Below are 18,963 nucleotides of genomic sequence, written 5' to 3'. Positions count from 1 at the left end.
GATTGGTCGGTTACTATGGTGTCGTCGTACACACATCTCAGTACACAGCGCGACTGCGCATCTGCAGGGTCTTAGCGCTGCCCGGTGCACAGATTCTGTTGGCAGCCTAGCAAGTGAGTATATAATAATAATAAGCTGAATAATAATTATATTGTGATTATTTTATTATTATTTCTGTGTGCAGTATAGATGGAGCAGTGCATACACCCAGGGGTCACATTACAGAGTGTAGCACATGGCAGTGTTACTCTACTGGTTAGTTATATAGATCCACTTTACTGTAGTTGCTTAGCTGCAAATATTGCACAGTAGACCCCAGTAACACTGTATTGCTGACTTGATGTACCTAAGCCTTCCATGCTTTATACAGTCTACAATCAGGCCATGTTTTCTACATTTCATCACAATGCACTTTATTTTGTATATTTGTATTTTGATTGTTTTTCTTAAAAAATATTAACAACTAGCCCCAAGAATAACAATTGATGGTGCGAATTGCATGTAACAGCCCTGATTCCGAGTCGCACGCAAGTCCGGATGCGGTTGCGTGTAGCGATTCTTCGCACCCTGCACATGTGCGACGGGCGGCGCGTTTCTGGCGTTCCTGGGCAGCCGCTAAATGGGGCATTTGTTCATGGGCAACGGGGCGAGCACCTGCAAGAGAACCGCTTTGTGTGCACGTCAGGGTGTGTCGCGGAGCCGTGGTGTTCTGAGTCGTGCGTATGCTTTGTGGACGGCAAATGCCTGCTAGGTGCAACTCTCGCACCCAGCATGGCGTAGGCGACAGCGACGATGATAATGATGGCAGCTACTCTTGTGGATGGCAGAGTGGGGCGATGCGTTCGTATAGTTGCATTAGAATTCCGCTGATATTCCATTTGAATACTGGGCCTGATACAGATGTGGACGCAGTGCCGATAGTGACGCAGTTGAGCGTTTATCACTCGACTACGCCGGTCTTACTGCGTCGCGGTCTTACTGCACACACGCCAAGATACCTTAGCGATGCCGCTCGCAGTAAGGATTTATTTGGAAAGTGATTGACATTCAGAGACCTTTTGGGGGTGTTTACGGGGAGTTAGACGCAGGCGTGTGGTGGCCATTTTGGGGGCGTGTCTCAGCATACTACTGCGATCCTATACGCAGAAAACTTGGCGCCATTGTCTCAGTTTCCGCGGCCACCCTGCACGACCATAGGGATACTCAGATGGTTGATTTTATTGATGGATCAGCGATCGGCACTGCGTGTTTGTACGGCACTTACTTGGATCTGCGAAGCCACCTGCGGGCATCCGGTATCGCAGCTGCGATTGCATTAGCGGCCATTCAGGCAACGGGCGCACGGAGTTGCGTTGGCGTTAATTGTGATTGCGAATCAGACCTAATCTGCAGGGAAAGATGCAGGATACAGCACACTTGCCAAATACTGAAATACAGGGACAACACTTTTCAGGAATAAATCTTTAGTACCTGAACCTGTCCCTAATAACTGGGGACACCTGATATATACTGTATGTAGCTGTAGTAAGGTTGTGTGTGGGTTATTCAGTGCTGTAGTTTTCCAATATTCACCTATTTAAAAAAATACCTATCATCATGTATTTATCTGATAAACCCCAAAATCGTCTACTCGAACAAATAGTGTTAGGCAAGGCAATCTATAGATTTCTCCAGCTGTTGTGGAACTACAGGTCCCAGCATTCCACCCATCCTCTCTGAGCCACAGGTTGCCTAGCCTGCACTAAAGTATTGGAAAATAGATTGAAAAACAAAAAAAATACATAAATAAATATATATATACTTTAATGTACCTGATCTGAAACAGAAACTGCATTGCTACATTGTGAGACTATTTTATTTATTAAAATTTATTTATATAGTTCACGTATATTACGCAGCACTTTACAGAGAATATTCGGTCATTTACGTCAGTGCCTGCTCCCAGTGGAGCTTACAATCTATGGCCCTGATTCAGAGCCGGACGCTCTGACCAGAGCGCTCGCTCTGAATCAGGGCCCTCCTCCATTAATATGGAGCGTCCTCCTGGACGCTCGTATAGCTGTGGGTCACCACCCACAGCATATACGAGCGTGCAACAAGATAGTCGCGATGGTCTTGACCATCGGACTTGCGAGTGAAACCCTGTGGTCGGGTTTCTCAACCACAAGCCCTGGAGTGATTTTGGCTCTATCAGAGCCCAAATCACTCCCACTGACATCACTAGTGATGTCAGTGGGGCCGGCTTCAGACGGTAGGCGTTCCCATGGGAACGCCTCCGTCTGGCAGGCACGCCCCCGGCACGCCCACCAAAGGGGGCGTGCTGTCAATCAACATCGACAGCACACCCCCTTTGGTGCGAGACCCGGAGCGATGGAAAGTCCTTCGCTCGCCGGGTCGTGCGCATGCGCAGTGGGGACCATCGACCCACTTGCGAACGTACTGCCGCTCGCGAGTGGGTCTGAATGACCCCTATATACGCAATTTTTTTTCTCAGAAGCCAAGTAACCTACCAGTATGTTTTTGGATTGGGGGAGGAAGCTGGAGTTCTCAGGGAGACCCACGCAAACATGGGGAGAACGTACAAACTCCACACATATCAGCCTTTGGGCAGCATAAGTAGAAGAGGGACGTTGCTTGTTGTGTATTTCATTCTGTGTTGCTGTTTTCCTTGTCCTCATAGAAACCTGCTGAGTATGAGACATTATTTGCATTGCTGTTTTGTCCTCTTATCATTAGACACAGAGGAGACATGTGCAGTCACTATTACTCCAGCTGTTCTCCTGCCAACCACACGGGGGCAGTGACGTTCATTGTGGGCACTCTGGATGGAGACCCTGTGAATTTAAATCTCCTGAAGGATTATGTCTCCAGAACTATATACAATCTTGATAACAGCCTGAGAGTACCATCATTCAACATTATCCACTGTTCCCATAAGGTAAGTTCCTCCATGTGCCCCAGTGTGAGTGGCCAAGATCACAAGATCGCTGTTCGAAATGCAGCTATTAATACAAACTCCTCCTCATGTGCCAAATTATACCGATGATTAAACTGCTTAGTAACTAGAAAACACTACATTGATCTCACTCAAAGTAGACGATACTGTGCCAAATGTACTGAGAGCAACTGCATTATATAACAGAGATGTACAGTATATGTTCTATAGACAGGTAAAAGAGATTACAAAGAGCTGTAGTATATGTTACAACTAAAAGGGCAGCTTACAAATAGATCAAAGTCAGCGACTTGAGCTGTGAGGCTCCTTCGCAAATAAAATATGGCAGCCGGCAGTAAACAACTTCAAAATGATTTCAATTAGAAAATTCAACTGTTTTGACCAATGGATACTTCTAGAAATCAAACAGATCGATTCATTTTTCAGTTTTGTAGTCGGCAGCAGTTTATATTGATGCTCTCTGTGTAACTAAGCACTACTGGCTCTTGTTCCATTTTCTGAACTTGGTTAGTTATCGAGTGTAGTTCCTTTTGTTGCTGTTTCCGTTATACGTTTGCTTCAATCCTTTTTTTATTTGTTCTTGTCCCTGTAAGATTAATATACTGTACAATATTACTTACTAACACAAGAAAAGAAAGTACAAGTGCACAACTCCAACATTACTAATTATATATAATACATTATGCAATAGAATTTTGCAATACATAGAGGTTTTAGCATAATCATGACCATGGTTATGGGCCTACCCACCGCGCCCAGGTAACCTCTGAGGGTAGGTCCCTAACCTACTGGGGTTGAAATCCAGAGCACAGGACACCCCCAAACAGGCCCAGCTGAGCCACCCCAGGGCATCACTCCAATGAGAGAAGGTGAAGTGTAAGAAAGTGTTAGATAGATAAGAGCAGCTGCTGCTGCATATATAAGAAGGTGAAAATACATATATATTAAACAAACAATAAAGGTGCTAAAAGTGCAAAAAGGAAAATGTGTTTATAATGTGATGCCCTGAAGCAGCCCAACCAATTCTGGCATTTTGACTGCACCTTAGTACAAGGCACAATCCTAGGTAAGTCCTAAAAAATGTTATACTGCAGTGCAGCTATGGGTTGATTTTTGGGGCGTGGGTCCCCTGGATTGATTTGGTTGGGCTGCTTCAGGGCATCACATTATAAACACATTTTCCTTTTTGCACTTTTAGCACCTTTATTGTTTGTTTAATATATATGTATTTTCACCTTCTTATATATGCAGCAGCAGCTGCTCTTATCTATCTAACACTTTCTTACACTTCACCTTCTCTCATTGGAGTGATGCCCTGGGGTGGCTCAGCTGGGCCTGTTTGGGGGTGTCCTGTGCTCTGGATTTCAACCCCAGCAGGTTAGGGACCTACCCTCAGAGGTTACCTGGGCGCGGTGGGTAGGCCCATAACCATGCCCAAGATTATGCTAAAACCTCTATGTATTGCAAAATTCTATTGCATAATGTATTATATATAATTAGTAATGTTGGAGTTGTGCACTTGTACTTTCTTTTCTTGTGTTTGCAACAATAGTCTCCACAGGTAGCACCTCCCATTATATATTCAGGGTGTGCAGTCTAGGGCCCCCCTTTCAATATTACTTACTAGTAAGTAGTTTAACTGTTCGTTCATTACCTGGAGGCATATATCACATAAAAGTATAAAGAAGATATAAAATAATAGTAATGTATTGAGTCTTATGATTAGCAGTAGATAATGCAATATTTAGTACTGGTAAACGTGTATCCAGGACACTTGTCTGATCCGAATGTCTCTTCGCAAGATCTAAAGAAGGAAACACCAACCGCTAGGGTGAGATCAATAAAAGATTTTTCTGGAATGTAAAATAGATACAGTGATTATAAAGCACAACTAGATGGTCAGCATCTCAGATAACTCCCTTGTTTCCATATTAACCTTAGATTAACAAGTTTTGTGACTGGGCCGTGACATGGAGTCCAGAAGCGGCCTCTCAAGCTGTTTCGTGGATCCGGAACCTTGCCTGCGATTCCGGAGCCAGCCTTACCGATGCCCTGGCTGCAGCATTTGAGGACCCATCGTGCCAGGCTGTATACCTGGTGATAGACGCTTTGCCACCCAGCGTGCTTCAGAATATCTACAGCTATCTGGCCAGAGAGGAGAACACCTGCTCGGTAAACGTGGTGTACCTTTTGGAAAAGCCGTGCGATAGCCAGGCAGAAGGATCTTTCCGCATGATTAATCTAGAACCACTTGGATCATCAAATAAGGCAAGTGCTAAACCTATAGACGTAGCTGAGAGCTTTTATCCAGGAAGATTTACATTAATGAAGGCCGCTGGGCAGGGTTGAGCTATTTTCAGAAGACTAAAGTTTTGCAAAATGTTCCCCCACCTAATGGCTATCAGTGCATTGTATTAGGTGTCACGCTGGGTAAGAAAAGGTTTTATGGGGTCGTCTGGGGATACTAATTATATAGAAAGGTAGGTTGTTGCTGACATCGGCACTGTAGAGGTGCCGATGTCAGCAAGGCAGATTTTTTTGAATAAAATATATGAAGGTGATACATGTTTGGGTAAACACTGGACACCTTAAAAAAAAACCTGTGTACTGTATGTATGATTTTTTTTTTACATGTGTTTTAAACAAGATCCATGTGCTTCTGGTTCTAGATTAGGATTGATGGTAATCAAAGACCCAGTCACTGCTGCTCGGCTATATCATCCTCCTGCGCATCCTCCTGCGCATCCTCCTGTGCATCATCCTGTGCATCCTCCTGTACATCATCCTGGAAATCCTCCTGTGCATCATCCTACACATCATCCGCGATACTCTCCTCTGGACCTCAGTATGTACAGTACCATCAGCTAAGTATACATTTCAGAAGTCCAGACAGTATCCTGGATATATGTACACGAAATATGTCTTAAAAGGGGTGGACACCCACGGCCACATTGCAATATTCATTGGGATGCAGTCAGAGGATTGGACAGTAACTTGGCAGCGGGGTGGCATAGTGGTTAGTATTTCTCCATGACAGCACTGAGTTCATGAGTTCAATTCCCGATCGGGGCCCTATCTGTGTTGCGTTTGTATGTTCTCCTCGAGTTTAAATGAGCTTTTTCTCTGTCCAGTGCTGCATTAAATTGGTGGCACAATATAAATAAATGATAATAGTAATAGCTTGGGGAAGGGATTGTCCCAGTATTAGATACAGGAGATCACATCCAATCCTTCAATGACCATTTTGGCCAGGTACAGCCAGCTGCTGTACACACGTCAACAATGCATCATTTATATACTGTCCCTTTATAGGGGTTGTCCACTTTCAGATGAATTTCATTTGTGCAAATGATTCTCCTGATGAAGCCCCAAAATGAGGCCAAACCACGCAGTGTTTTTACGATGCGGCTTTTGCCCCTTTTACACAGTTGCCTCCTCAGTTTGCAGTCCTCAGTGCTCTTCTGATTTACTAAGTGTTCCTTAAAGCCCAGAAAGTGAGTGTGTGACTGGGATTGTGCTGGGACGACCATGCAGATGATCTGTAGCCAAACCAAAGCCATGTGCTCTGTATAGGATTGCTATAGTAACACAATTAGAAGTCACTGCTTGTAAGTCTTTATTTCTTTATCACTTATCTCCCCTTTACATTCTGCAAACGTAGGCATTTCCCTTGCTTTAATGCTTCTCCCAAATACATCTCTCTGTGTTACCCTGCTACACCTATGATGGGCTTTTATTCCATAGGTTGTCATTCAGCTGCAATTCAGCCTCCATAGAACCTCCAGGTACTTGTGAAATGAATGGGGGCCTTGTGACTGTGACACCAGAGGCGTTGAGTTTGCTGAGGGGAGCGAGGGTATTAGCTCGCAGAGACACTGACAGTCTTTACTACCTGGGCCACATAGCCCGCGATGTGGAGGTGAGTGGAGTCATTGGGCTAAATCAGTGGTTCGCAACTCCAGTCCTCAAGTTCCCCCTAACTGGTCATGTTTTCTGGAATCCATCTATCTTGCAGGGTCGGTAATTATCCCACCTGTTTCCACAGGGAGAAATCCTGAAAACATAACCTGTTGGGGGTACTTGAGGACTAGAGTTGGGAGCCGCTAGGCTAAATCTTTGTTGCTTCGAGAACCCATTAGGTTGCAGAACTAATGATTCTACCGCTACGCCGTCCCCTTAGGGCTCCTGCGATCGTTTCCTTGTGGAGTTTGAGAAATGTCGCTCTCCGAAAGGCAAAGGTCAGTTCCGCATGCAGGAAACACCCGTCTGCGACATCTTCCACTATGAGGACGCAAGGTGGAGACCTCTGGTTCCGGGAGACCTCGTGCTGGCGCCAGTGGATGGCTACATGGAGAAGTATGGGCCTGGAACCGTCTTGCAAGGAACAGAAAGCCGGGTGTGCGGCTTAGGTACCATGACATCATCTTAAACTATTATATCCTTTTATGGTTTTCTGTGCAACATCGAAATGATATAAATGAGTGACCACAATTTTCAGAGTATAATAAAGAGGGTTTCCACCCACACTGCAGATTTCACTAACTTCAGCTAATACGTCCCTTGACAACCTTCTTCATAGTGCAGTTGTCAGCTCCACCCCCTTCCTTGTTATTTTACAATTGTTCATTGTATAGCTGTGTAGGTGCCATTGTTTCATTCTTCCGAGCTTCACCGGAGACTAGACTAGGATTTGCCAGGCTCCAGTGTGTCCCATAATTAAGCTGTATAGTAGGGATATTAGATATGTATCATTATATGCAATAAGGTCTTTATGAACGGTCTACTGTACCTTAAGTGCTGAGATGCCGGCACACTGGGATGGACAGACCATTGTGTTGAGATAATATTGGGACTTTGGGTGATAGGTTGCATACAGAAATTCATTCTATCCCATTGACTATCTGAAATATCGTAACTAATATCTGATACTCTGTAGCCTCTGACAGCAATGGGGTTCTGGTAACTTTCTGGAACGGGAAGACCAAGAAAATCGCTCCGGGCCTGGCCATCTGGATCCCCCAGAGATTAAGTGACCGCATCACCTTAGAGCTGCATATTCCTCTGGAAGCCCGGAAGAAGCTGATGGAATCCTGCCCCGCTTTCCCATTCATAGGGTCTGCCAATAGGCATCCCGGGTGCCCGGCAGAAGAGAATGTTGGTGGCCCTGGCTCTCATACCTGTCTATACTGCAGCCCCAATGGTGGCGTCTGCCAGACATGCCATGTGCCAGAGGAGCTATGGGCAGCCCTGAGGAGCTCACTGAGCCACATTAGTCAAATGACGCCCTCCAAAGAGAAACCTCCCAAAAAGGTGGACAAAGATCATGTCCCAACGCAAGACGTCGCGTCCAAGCCTGCCTATCGCAAGGAGAATACATTTCAAGACAAGATCAGAAGAGAGCAGAGAGTCCGCCAGGGAGGGGAGCAGATAAGTAGACATGTATGTTACTGTTCTTTGCTGAATTGGAGGATGTGCCAAAACCAAGTGGCACTCCTTTGACGGGCATAGTCTATATTTACTATTCCACTTAGGTGAGCTAATTAACAGAGGTACAGTGGAATAACAGCATAGTACCAATCAGTGTATTTATGCTGCAAATATGACCAACTAGGTTTAGAGGCTTTGGGCCTGATTTAAAGATGAACGCAAATCCGGTTGCGAAAGCAATTCCGTACGCAGTGGACTTGCTAGAATATGCTAATGATTTAGCTGTTGTCTTGCACACTGAGACGCCCACCTCCAGCGTTTGGCGTCCGTCACTTACGTACAAAAGCGCACATTGAGCTTCTGAGTAAACCTATGCAGTCTCAGAAAGAGCGGCTCTCCTGAGACACAAAGGGCCTCTCCAGCATTTGCAGAGGCTCAATAGAGCATGCCCATAAAGCAGTCCTTTGTATTATCTTCATTGTTTCTGTATTTCATGCAAATCTAAACCTCTCTATTATGTTCATGCTATTTGTTAATTACCTAGAGTTCTATTGGAAAATAACGCTAAATAAATAAAATTATTATTATTAGTAGTAGTAAGCTGCAATGAAAATATGAGCTATAAGCAGCGGTAGCTACTACCCTCTTAGATGAGGGGGGCTGCCGCTGCTGAAAACGGGAGGGTGCAATTACCTACCCGCTCCTCATCTCTTAGTATCCTGTACGATTAGAATGCCAGGAGGCGGAGCTGCTCGGCCAGGCTTTCAGACTGGACCAGCCCATTAGGCCAATCTGCCATTTGCCAGAAGTGCCAGCTGGCCAGTCCGGCCTTGATTGACTGTACTATACACTGACAACCTGGTTCTCACAAAACCATTCCCATCCCAGAAAATGAAGCTTCCTCTGTGTATACCTGTACTAATTGGCTTTACGTACACTTATTTACTGATATATTTCCTTTCTCTATGCAATCTGTGTTTTTGACTGTACCAACATTGGCGCATTGACTTTGTTTCAGAAAGATCACGTTGTCTGTAGCAGAGACAGTCAGACTGACAAACACGGCGGCCGCTACACCCCAATCAAATCTAATGTTACAGTAACAGAAGGTAATAACCCGTCCACGCTCTCTGTATTTGCTATGTTGGTTTGGCAGTCTGCACAACAGGTAATACCATCAATCACAGCCGCTCTATGGATCTACGTTAGATCTGCAGTGTGTAATGTGTCCTGCTATGGGGAGAGCCGACACAGCGCGGGAGGCGTTCAGCGGAATCCTGGCTGGATATGCGCTTCAGGACCCTGCTAAATACGAAGATGACGGCCCCCAAAGTGCTATTATTGTGGCAGCATTTTGTAAGGATCGTTGGTTTAACCGGCACTTTCATGCTAATGCTTTTCCCTATTAGAAGAGTTCATGCATAATTAAGATATTGCGTTATTATTTTGCATAGTAGCTTTCTGCAATATAACCATAGTCACGGCTGCCAGGCAAATACTGTACTGTTGTAGCGGAGTGGAATATGGAGCGGAAATAAATGAGAGATCATGTTATCAGACTGTCTTGCTATTTGTTGGATAAAATCTCCAGCTCTAAAGTAGATAGGTTAGAAATATATGCAATAGAATAAAGAATGAAAAAAAAAAAACTATCAGCAGCGAAATGCATCGATTTTTATTTTTCGCTGTAAAGTTGCAATATTACTGACTTCACTTCTAAAATTGGTTCTATAATCTCAGTGTCTGCAGACTGGTTGCTGCCAGAGACCGTTCCATAAGGAGTATACTCAGGGGTGGCCAACCAGTCAGAGTCAAAGAGCCCAAAATATCTGATGGTATGTCAAAGTGGCGAGGTTATGCGTGCACCTAAGGCGCACATGCAAAAAGGGGTGTGGCCTTGTGCCAGCTAGGCCACGCCCCTGGTATGATTTTTGCAGGAGCATGTAAAAGCGCATGCACAGTCACCATAGAGGTAACTATTAAAGAGAGAGAAAAAGCCAGAACAATAGTTGCTGTGGCCAACATCTCCACTTCTAAAAACTCTCACTTTAGTACATTTACCCCTAAAGGTGCATACACACACAACGATTTTTTGAGCGATTATCGTTTAACGATAATCATTTGAAAAAATCGTTCACTTTGAGTCAAACGATGAACGATTATTGTTCATGCGCGTTCACGTTTGTAGTTTGCAGTTCAGTCAGACTTGTCAACTCAACGATTTTCATTAAGTTAATATGCAAAAATAGTTTGTAGTTCATAAAAATCGTTCATTACATTTAAATGAACATAGTAAATGAACAACTTTAGTAAACGATTTTAGTTCATTTTTTCAAGGTAGAAAATCGTTTACTAAAATCGTTCATTAACTCAATCGTTGTGTGTGTATGCAGCTTAAGACATATATATTTAAGTCTGTCAAGGTTTAACTTTTACATACATGTAAGCTAATGTTCTTTTTCAGGCGATCCAATGAAATCCTCGTACAAAACCTCGACATCAAGCCTGGACAACATGACACAGCTGCAGGCGACTCTGCGCCGTATTAATAAGGCGATGAAAGAAGACAGCTCAGCTATGGAATCTGCCATACTTGAGCGCAGGCCACGCTCCTCTCCTGTAAGACTGGTGAGCTAACTGGGAGCTGTTAGGCTTATTTTTATTTGAATAGTGTTTGTGTGTAAAGCCAAGTACACAGCACATGATATGTGCACCCAGCCACGGCACGATACATTACATTGCGCAGTCAGTACACACTACACGATGGCGCAATGTGTAGCTCCATGTGGCATTTAGCAGCATGGCGTCTTTCGTCACATAGTCCCATCTGCAGTGCTGATGCGATGAACGACGCCCGGGAGCGTGCAAAAGTGCGCACGCGCTAGACTACAAATCGTCCAACATATCGCCTAGTGTGTAATCAGATTTACACCGATCTCCTGATATTTATTTAAACATCAAACAGATAGGAAAGTAACAATGTAAAGCTGCTGTTTAGGTAGTTAGTAGGATGTGCAATAAAATGCTGCCACTCTACTGTGTGCGTTTACACAAACTGCTGCAAGTAATATTGTTCACACATTCTTGGTGGTTGCTGTTTAGATTAATAGTGTCACAAAACAGGGTTACCTAGTATAAGCCTCATTCAGATGTGCATGCATGTGAATTGATCTCATGATTTTAATTTTTTTAGCTGACTGGTCATACTTTGCAGCCTGCATACGCAACCTACGAGTTAATATGCGCAAATCAGAAGCTTGCGGATGTAGGTCCCATCCCGCTTGCGGCATCACTGTGTGGTAGTGGGGAAGTCCCGTGGGCATGTATACAGAGAGTTGCTGCAGGAGTCCATCCAAATTTAGATGGATCTCCTGGACCAAGGATGGGGCTGGTGCAAATGCATATAACTGTGATGACAGCTGCTCTCACACACGGAGGGCTCGGAGTGGAGAGTTGGCGTAGCCGACAGGCAAATCTTCGGGTTAGGGTCAGACACAATGGGAAGGTTTAGTATTAAAAATGAAAAATACAGGTGTTGACCTTATCTTTGTCGACCATTTACATGTCAACCTAATTCATGTCGACCATTTACTGGTCAACCTTTTAACCCCGTCAGCCTATCTATTGTGTCTAGATACTATCAATCCACACTAATAAAATGATTATGATTTGAAGCATAAGGTGATTGTAAGGTTCCCTATAAAGCACCATCTACCGGTCTAGTCTCCTTGTGTTGCAGCATGTGAGTAACTGTGATCATTACAGAGATCTGCAGCGACAGTGCCCAGAGGTCAGGAGCTGAGAGAGCGGAGAGCAACAGGACAGGCAGAAGTGTGGCAGATTCAGGAAGAGGAGAGGAAGAGGAGGAGAGAAGGGAAGACCCGGGAAACGGAACAGAAAGAACTGACGCTTCAGGATAACAGGTATACGATGTGTTTTGCGTCGTCTTATAATTTGCGGTATATAGCATGTGTGACCATTCTAACAGTGTTATGGATTTCCCCCGTATAAAGTACACCCATTGTTGTAATTGCTAAGTACAAAGGAATATGAAGGCACTATACTTCGGTTTGCTATCATGAATTCTATGGCTTTATAGAGATATAGCATTGTTGGCTCCTTGCTGTAGGGCAACATATGTACTGCCCGCGGATAAAAACAACAGCAGCAAAAAAAATCACATATATAAAAGGACATTTTCTCAGGATAAATTGGACCCTCCCACCTGCCGGCATCAAATCACCATCTCCCCCTGCTGGCACTTTTTTCCACTGGAATAATCTGCATCCTGTTTTAGGGGTCTATTTACTAAGCAGTGTTAGGAGACAGAGTGAAAAGTGATAAGGTACCAGCCAATCAGCTCCCAACTGTCATTTTTCCAAACACAGCCTGTGAGATGGCAGTTAGGAGCTGATTGGCTGGCACCTTATCACTTTTCACTCTGTCTCCTAACACTGCTTAGTAAATAGACCCCTAAATCTCATCAGTTAAAGATATGGATATAAAAGGCTTTTTTGCTTGATAGGACAGGGATAGTCAACCTGTGGCACTCCAGCTGTCTAGCTGTTTCTGTTCTAACACTAGACAACGGTCTATCTGCTTTATTTCAGTGGAGTGTGTTCAGTGGCCAACTTAGTTACATTGCACCTCTGTACGTTTACATACAGGCAGGTGCATAAATATTGGGACATTGACAGAATATTCATATTTTGGCCTCTATTCACCACCACAATGGCTTTGAAATGAAACAAACAAGATGTGCTTTAACTGCAGACTTTCAGATTTAATTTGAGGGTAATTACATCCAAATCAGGTGAACGGTGTAGGAATTACAACGGTTTCTATATGTGCCTCCCACTTTTTAAGGGGTCAAAAGTAATGGGACTATCAACTCAAAAGCTATTTCATGGACAGGTGTGGGCTATTCCCTCGTTATTTCATTATCAATTAAGCATGTAAAAGGTCTGGAGTTGATTCTAGGTGTGACATTTGCATTTGGAATCAGTTGCTGTCGACTCTCAATATGAGATCCAAAGAGCTGTCACTATCAGTGAAGCAAGCCATCATTCGGCTGAAAAATCAAAACAAACCCATCAGAGAGATAGCAAAAACATTAGGTGTGGCCAAATCAACTGTTTGGAACATTCTTAAAAAGAACGCACCGGAGAGCTCACCAACACCAAAAGACCCGGAAGACCACGGAAAACAACTGTGGTGGATGACAGAAGAATTATTTCCCTGGTGAAGAAAAACCCCTTCACAACAGTTGGCCAAATCAAGAACAATCTCCAGGAGGTAGGTGTATATGTGTCAAAGTCAACAATCAAGAGAAGACTTCACAAGAGTGAATATAGAGGGTTCACCATTGGTGAGCCTCAAAAACAGGAAGACCAGATTAGAGTTTGCCAAACAACATCTAAAAAAGCCATTACAGTTCTGGAACAACATCCTATGGACAGATGAGACAAAGATCAACTTGTACCAGAGTGATGGGAAGAGAAGAGTATGGAGAAGGAAAGGGACTGCTCATGATCCAAAACATACCACCTCATCAGTGAAGCATGGTGGTGGTAGTGTCATGGCGTGGGCATGTATGGCTGCCAATGGAACTGGTTCCCTTGTATTTATTGATGTGACTGCTGACAAAAGCAGCAGAATGAATTCTGAAGTGTTTCGGGCAATATTTATATGCTCATATTCAGTCAAATGCTTCAGAACTCATTGGACGGCGCTTCACAGTGCAGAAGGACAATGACGCGAAGCATACTGCAAAAGCAACCAAAGAGTTTTTTAAGGCTAAAAAGTGGAATGTTATGCAATGGCCAAGTCAATCCCCTGACCTGAATCCGATTGAGCATGCATTTCACTTGATGAAGACAAAACTGAAGGGAAAATGCCCCAAGAACAAGCAGGAACTGAAGACATTTGCAGTAGAGGCCTGGCAGAGCACTCACCCGGGATGAAACCCAGCGTCTGGTGATGTCTATGCGTTCCAGACTTAATTGCCTGCAAAGGATTTGCAACAAAGTATTAAAAAGTGAAAGTTAGATTTAGGATTGTTTAGTTTGTCCCATTACTTTTGGCCCCTTAAAAAGTGGGAGGCACATATAGAAACCGTTGTAATTCCTACACCGTTCACCTGATTTGAATGTAATTACCCTCAAATTAAATCTGAAAGTCTGAAATGAAACAAACAAGATGTGCTTTAACTGCAAAGCCATTGTGGTGGTGAATAGAGGCCAAAATATGAAAATTCTGTCAATGTCCCAATATTTATGCACCTGACTGTAAATGTCAGGTCCTAACAGCCGTAATAAATGAAAACATTTTATTATTATTCATTTGTCTCTGTCCTATCCCAGGCTGTGCTCTGAGCACAGAATCCTGCTGGACCTGGAGAGAAGACAGGACAAGGAGGGATTAGAAGCACAGGAGGCGGAGTCCCGCAGAGGCCACAAGAAAGAGGAGATGGAGAGAGAGTACAGGAACGAGGGGCAAAGAGTCAAGTTCCATAGTGACCTTCAACGGCAGAGTGTGGATCTAGATCTGGGGAAGAGACAGCCCGAGCAGAAAGAGAAGATAGAGAAACATAAGGTGAGTTTATAACCTGTGATATGAAAGATCCCTGTTCTCAATGTCAGCAAGCTCGTGTTCTAGACAACAGGATATTATTTTGCTGCTGATTTAAGGAGATGATTTTAAGGAATGTGGTGTGTTCCAGAACCTGGTGCAGAACAGGAAGATGGCACAGCAGCAGAAAGAAGCTTTCCAGGACCTGGTGCAGAACAGGAAGATGGCACAGCAGCAGAAAGCAGATCTCCAGGACCTGGTGCAGAACAGGAAGATGGCACAGCAGCAGAAAGCAGATCTCCAGGACCTGGTGCAGAACAGGAAGATGGCACAGCAGCAGAAAGCAAATCTCCAGGACCTGGTGCAGAACAGGAAGATGGCACAGCAGCAGAAAGAAGCTCTCCAGGACCTGGTGCAGAACAGGAAGATGGCACAGCAGCAGGAAGTAGATCTCCAGGGCTGGCACAGGCACCTACAGCTGCAGAAAGGGCCCATGCGCAGAGTCTCCAAGAGACTGGAGCAGTTCTACCGCCAGGCGGAGCAGGAGTCAACCACTGACACCGACCTGCAGCAACTCCTGAAGGAGCACAATCTCCAGGCTCTGCGTTCAGCCATGGTTTTATGATAACTGTAATGTGAGCTGGGCTGTATGTGTAGGAAGAGGAACATGCAAAAGTACGCCAAAGTGTTGCAGCTATTATACGTAGATGCTGATGGTGTGTACAAACAAGGAACAGTGGGCGCCACACTCAAGGTCACTGCACTTCATGTTAGTTCTATGGTCATTTTAAAACTTGTCTAGTGGGGTCCCAGACCCCTATACTGGTTGAGGATTTAACCCTCATAGTACCATCCAGTCCCTCTTCCCACAAGCAGATCTATGTACACTGTGATACAGTAGGTGTCATTGTGCCCTCCCTCCTGAGATTACTGTATAAGGGAGCGTAGGGACTGGCAGCCGCAGCCACTTACTCCGCTCCCCCTACCAGTCACAGCCCTCGGTTTTTACTGCAAACGCACAGCGTTACTGTGGAGGGAGGTGACGGGCTCAGTAACGTTGGAGAGGTGGTCTCGGACTCCCCTGCTGCAGCTAAGACAAGCTTATGGTCTGTCCTCCTGCAAGGAACTACACACAGGTGGCAGTACAAGAGCACTGGTACAGTACAACTGCTTGGTTTCCCAATCAGCAACTGTGCCAGGCTCAAACACTGCCAGCACCTCTGGAAATATATTCAACTGTAGCAATACTATGAACTGTATATCATCATTTAAACATCCTTGATCCTACGGACACTGATAAAACAAAGTGCTGATTATATTTAATAGCAGTATCCACTTAAAATGTAAATTTGTATTCTACTTAATCCCTTCAACCATGAAAAATAATAGCATTGTTTAGAGTGAGCCAAAGAGATCCCGGTTGTATTCAAGTACCTGGAACTAGTGTTTGGGATGGGCAGTGGTAGAAGTAATATCAAAGTACTAATATTGGGTAGGGAGGGATTTTTTCATAAAATTAATATTTTAAATTGCAAATCTTTTAACTTTGCATCACTTACCATGAATCAGTGATAACAGTCTTTGGGAATGATGGTCTGTTATGCATTTTTTTTCCTTGTTTTTAGTATTCCCCAAAAAAACCCGATAAACAAATGTACCTAATAAATGTATAACTATACACACGTGTGTAATGTAGAGGCGTGTACGGGACCCCTAAAAACAGGTCTGTCAGTGAGAGAAAACAAGGTTTTCATCGTACAGTGTTTAAAAAGGCATTTCGTATGGTAAAAGGATTACAATATGGCAACTGGCACAATCCCTTTATAAATAAAAAGGTATGTTGGTCTCTCCCCCAAATATTCAGGATTCCCATTCAAAATGTATGTCTATAGGCAAATCTCAATATAGTATATGCATTTCTCCATCTGTAATATATGTCTTCTCTGCATTTTTTATAATGATGTGTTATTTGTAGATTTGCATGACCAGCAAAATGAATGATTTTAGGCCAGCCTGTTTGTCCTTTGTAATATGACATCATCTGCTATGTTGCCTGTAAAAAAAAAAATATATATATTTTACTCTTATTTTTATTTTTGATATTTTCATGAAAATCAATTAAAAAAAAAAAAGAACTTTAAAAAAAAAAAAAAAAAAAAAGTATGCTGGTAGCAGACCAGGGCGGACTGGGAATGGAAAATGGCCCTGGAAAATAGTCTGCAAGTGGGCCCCATGTGGTTGGTGTGGACGATTGGGCAGGTGACAGGGTCAAACCAAAAAGGTGGTGGGCCGCCAGTGTGAGTGGCGGAATCCGGACTTTAGATAGACAGTAAAAAGGTCGACAGTGTCTAGGCAGCCACCACATGTTAGACAGTCAATAGGGACAAAAGGTTGACGCAGAAAATGTCACCAGCGAAGTAGTTCCACGGGTACAAATGGTCGACATGGTCAACACACAAATGGTTGACTTTTTTTAGTGTAAGACACCAGGAGGGAGGGTCAGGGTGAAGATTAGGGTTAGGGGAAAAAAAAAAAAAAGGAACAAAAACAACATGTGTTGACCATTTTTGAGTCAATCATTTTCTTGTCGACCATTAGTACCAGTTGACCGTCTTCCAACCTTCTCTGTGTCAACCTTTTGTCCCTGTCGATCTATGGCCTGTCTACCATCTGGTAGACACTAGCAACCTTTTATATCATAACAGTGAGTGCCAACCTACAGCGGGACAAGGGAGAATCCATGATGTAAGGGGTATAGCTTTACATGGACAGCCCATCCTCCAAATCCTTCCCCTTCAAACAGACTGACAACACTGCACACACCGCTGTTAGGGCAGCCAGAATAGGGCTGACTGCCTGTCTTTCCTCATAGGACGTTGTTAGACAGTCTCTAAAGCTAGGTACACGTAAAGATTTTCTGTCCAACCATCCAATTAGTTGATTGGTTGGAATGAAAATCTGGTAAGGTATGAAAGCAAATGACAATCAGCAATTCGCTCCCAAACGCCGGAAAATGGACAAAAACTGTTCTTTGAACAAATTGGTTAAATCAAACATTTAACAAACTTGTCTGACGACCATTTTCATCTGTTTTCTGGCATTTAGGCGCAAATTGCTGATCATCAGTTACTCCCATACGTTACCAGATTTTCATTCCAACCAATCAACTAGTTGGACAGAAAATCTTTACGGGTGTACCGAAGCCTTCCCTGTTCTTGCAGCTTTTAACAATTTGCTAGTGTCTTGCATCAGTAGTTTTTATTGAGTTTTACACCATATATAGAGTCCAAAAATAAAGGGTATGTGGAACTGAAGGACTAAATGGGAGTACATCAGAATCTATAACATATACAGGTATATAGAAAAGCCTGTAACAGAATTAATGAAATCACAGAACACGACCATAAAAGGTGAAGAAACCAGTGTTCTAGTAGTAGACTTCAACAAACTGCAATGACGATGTACACTAAGGGGTATATTCACTAAAGTGAGAGATTTTAGAAGTGGAGATGTTGCCCATAGCAACCAATCAGATTCTAGCTATTATCTTCTAGAGCAGTGGTTCTCAAACTCGGTCCTCAGGTCCCCACACAGCTCATGTTTTCCAGGTCACCTAGAAGGTCCCACAGGTATTGCCAAAAGTTTTGAGAATGACACAAGTCTTGGTTTTCACAAAATTTGCTGCTTCAGTGTTTATAGACCCGTCTATGCTTTGTTCCCCGAGCCACTTAGTTATCCCCTTTGCCTTTTGGCAAGGTGCTCCATCATGCTGGGAAAGGCATTGTTCATCACCAAACTGTTCTTGGATGGTTTGGAGAAGTTGCTCTTTTGGGTCCATGGCCAGGAAACTCCCCAGACCTTAATCCCATTGAGAACTTGTGGTCAATCCTCAAGAGGCGGGTGTACAAACAAAAACCCCACACATTCTGACAAACTCTAAGCATTGATTAGGCAAGAATGGGCGGCCATCAGTCAGTATGTAGCCCAGAAGTTGATTGACAGCCTGCCAG

General features: G+C 43.9%; 1 protein-coding gene across 1 annotated transcript; it reads left to right on the top strand.

The window, feature by feature from the left end:
* The first annotated feature begins 27 nt into the window (after positions 1-27).
* LOC148504589 (uncharacterized) lies at positions 28-16,992 on the top strand. The gene is made up of 12 exons (XM_088448755.1): positions 28-113; positions 2,737-2,938; positions 4,898-5,224; positions 5,626-5,801; positions 6,701-6,875; positions 7,137-7,365; positions 7,893-8,395; positions 9,402-9,492; positions 10,848-11,011; positions 12,149-12,306; positions 14,746-14,977; positions 15,105-16,992. Exons 2-12 carry the CDS (start codon positions 2,750-2,752, stop codon positions 15,576-15,578), a joined length of 2,718 nt encoding a protein of 905 aa, XP_088304881.1. The 5' UTR covers positions 28-113; positions 2,737-2,749; the 3' UTR covers positions 15,579-16,992.
* Positions 16,993-18,963: the final 1,971 nt, after the last annotated feature.

This window comes from Taudactylus pleione, unplaced genomic scaffold (genome assembly GCF_031769625.1).
Source record: "Taudactylus pleione unplaced genomic scaffold, aTauple2 ptg000465l, whole genome shotgun sequence".
Classification (NCBI taxonomy): Eukaryota; Metazoa; Chordata; class Amphibia; order Anura; family Myobatrachidae; genus Taudactylus; species Taudactylus pleione.
Note: the sequence above shows the minus strand (reverse complement) of the source record. Positions and strands in the feature narration are given on the sequence as shown.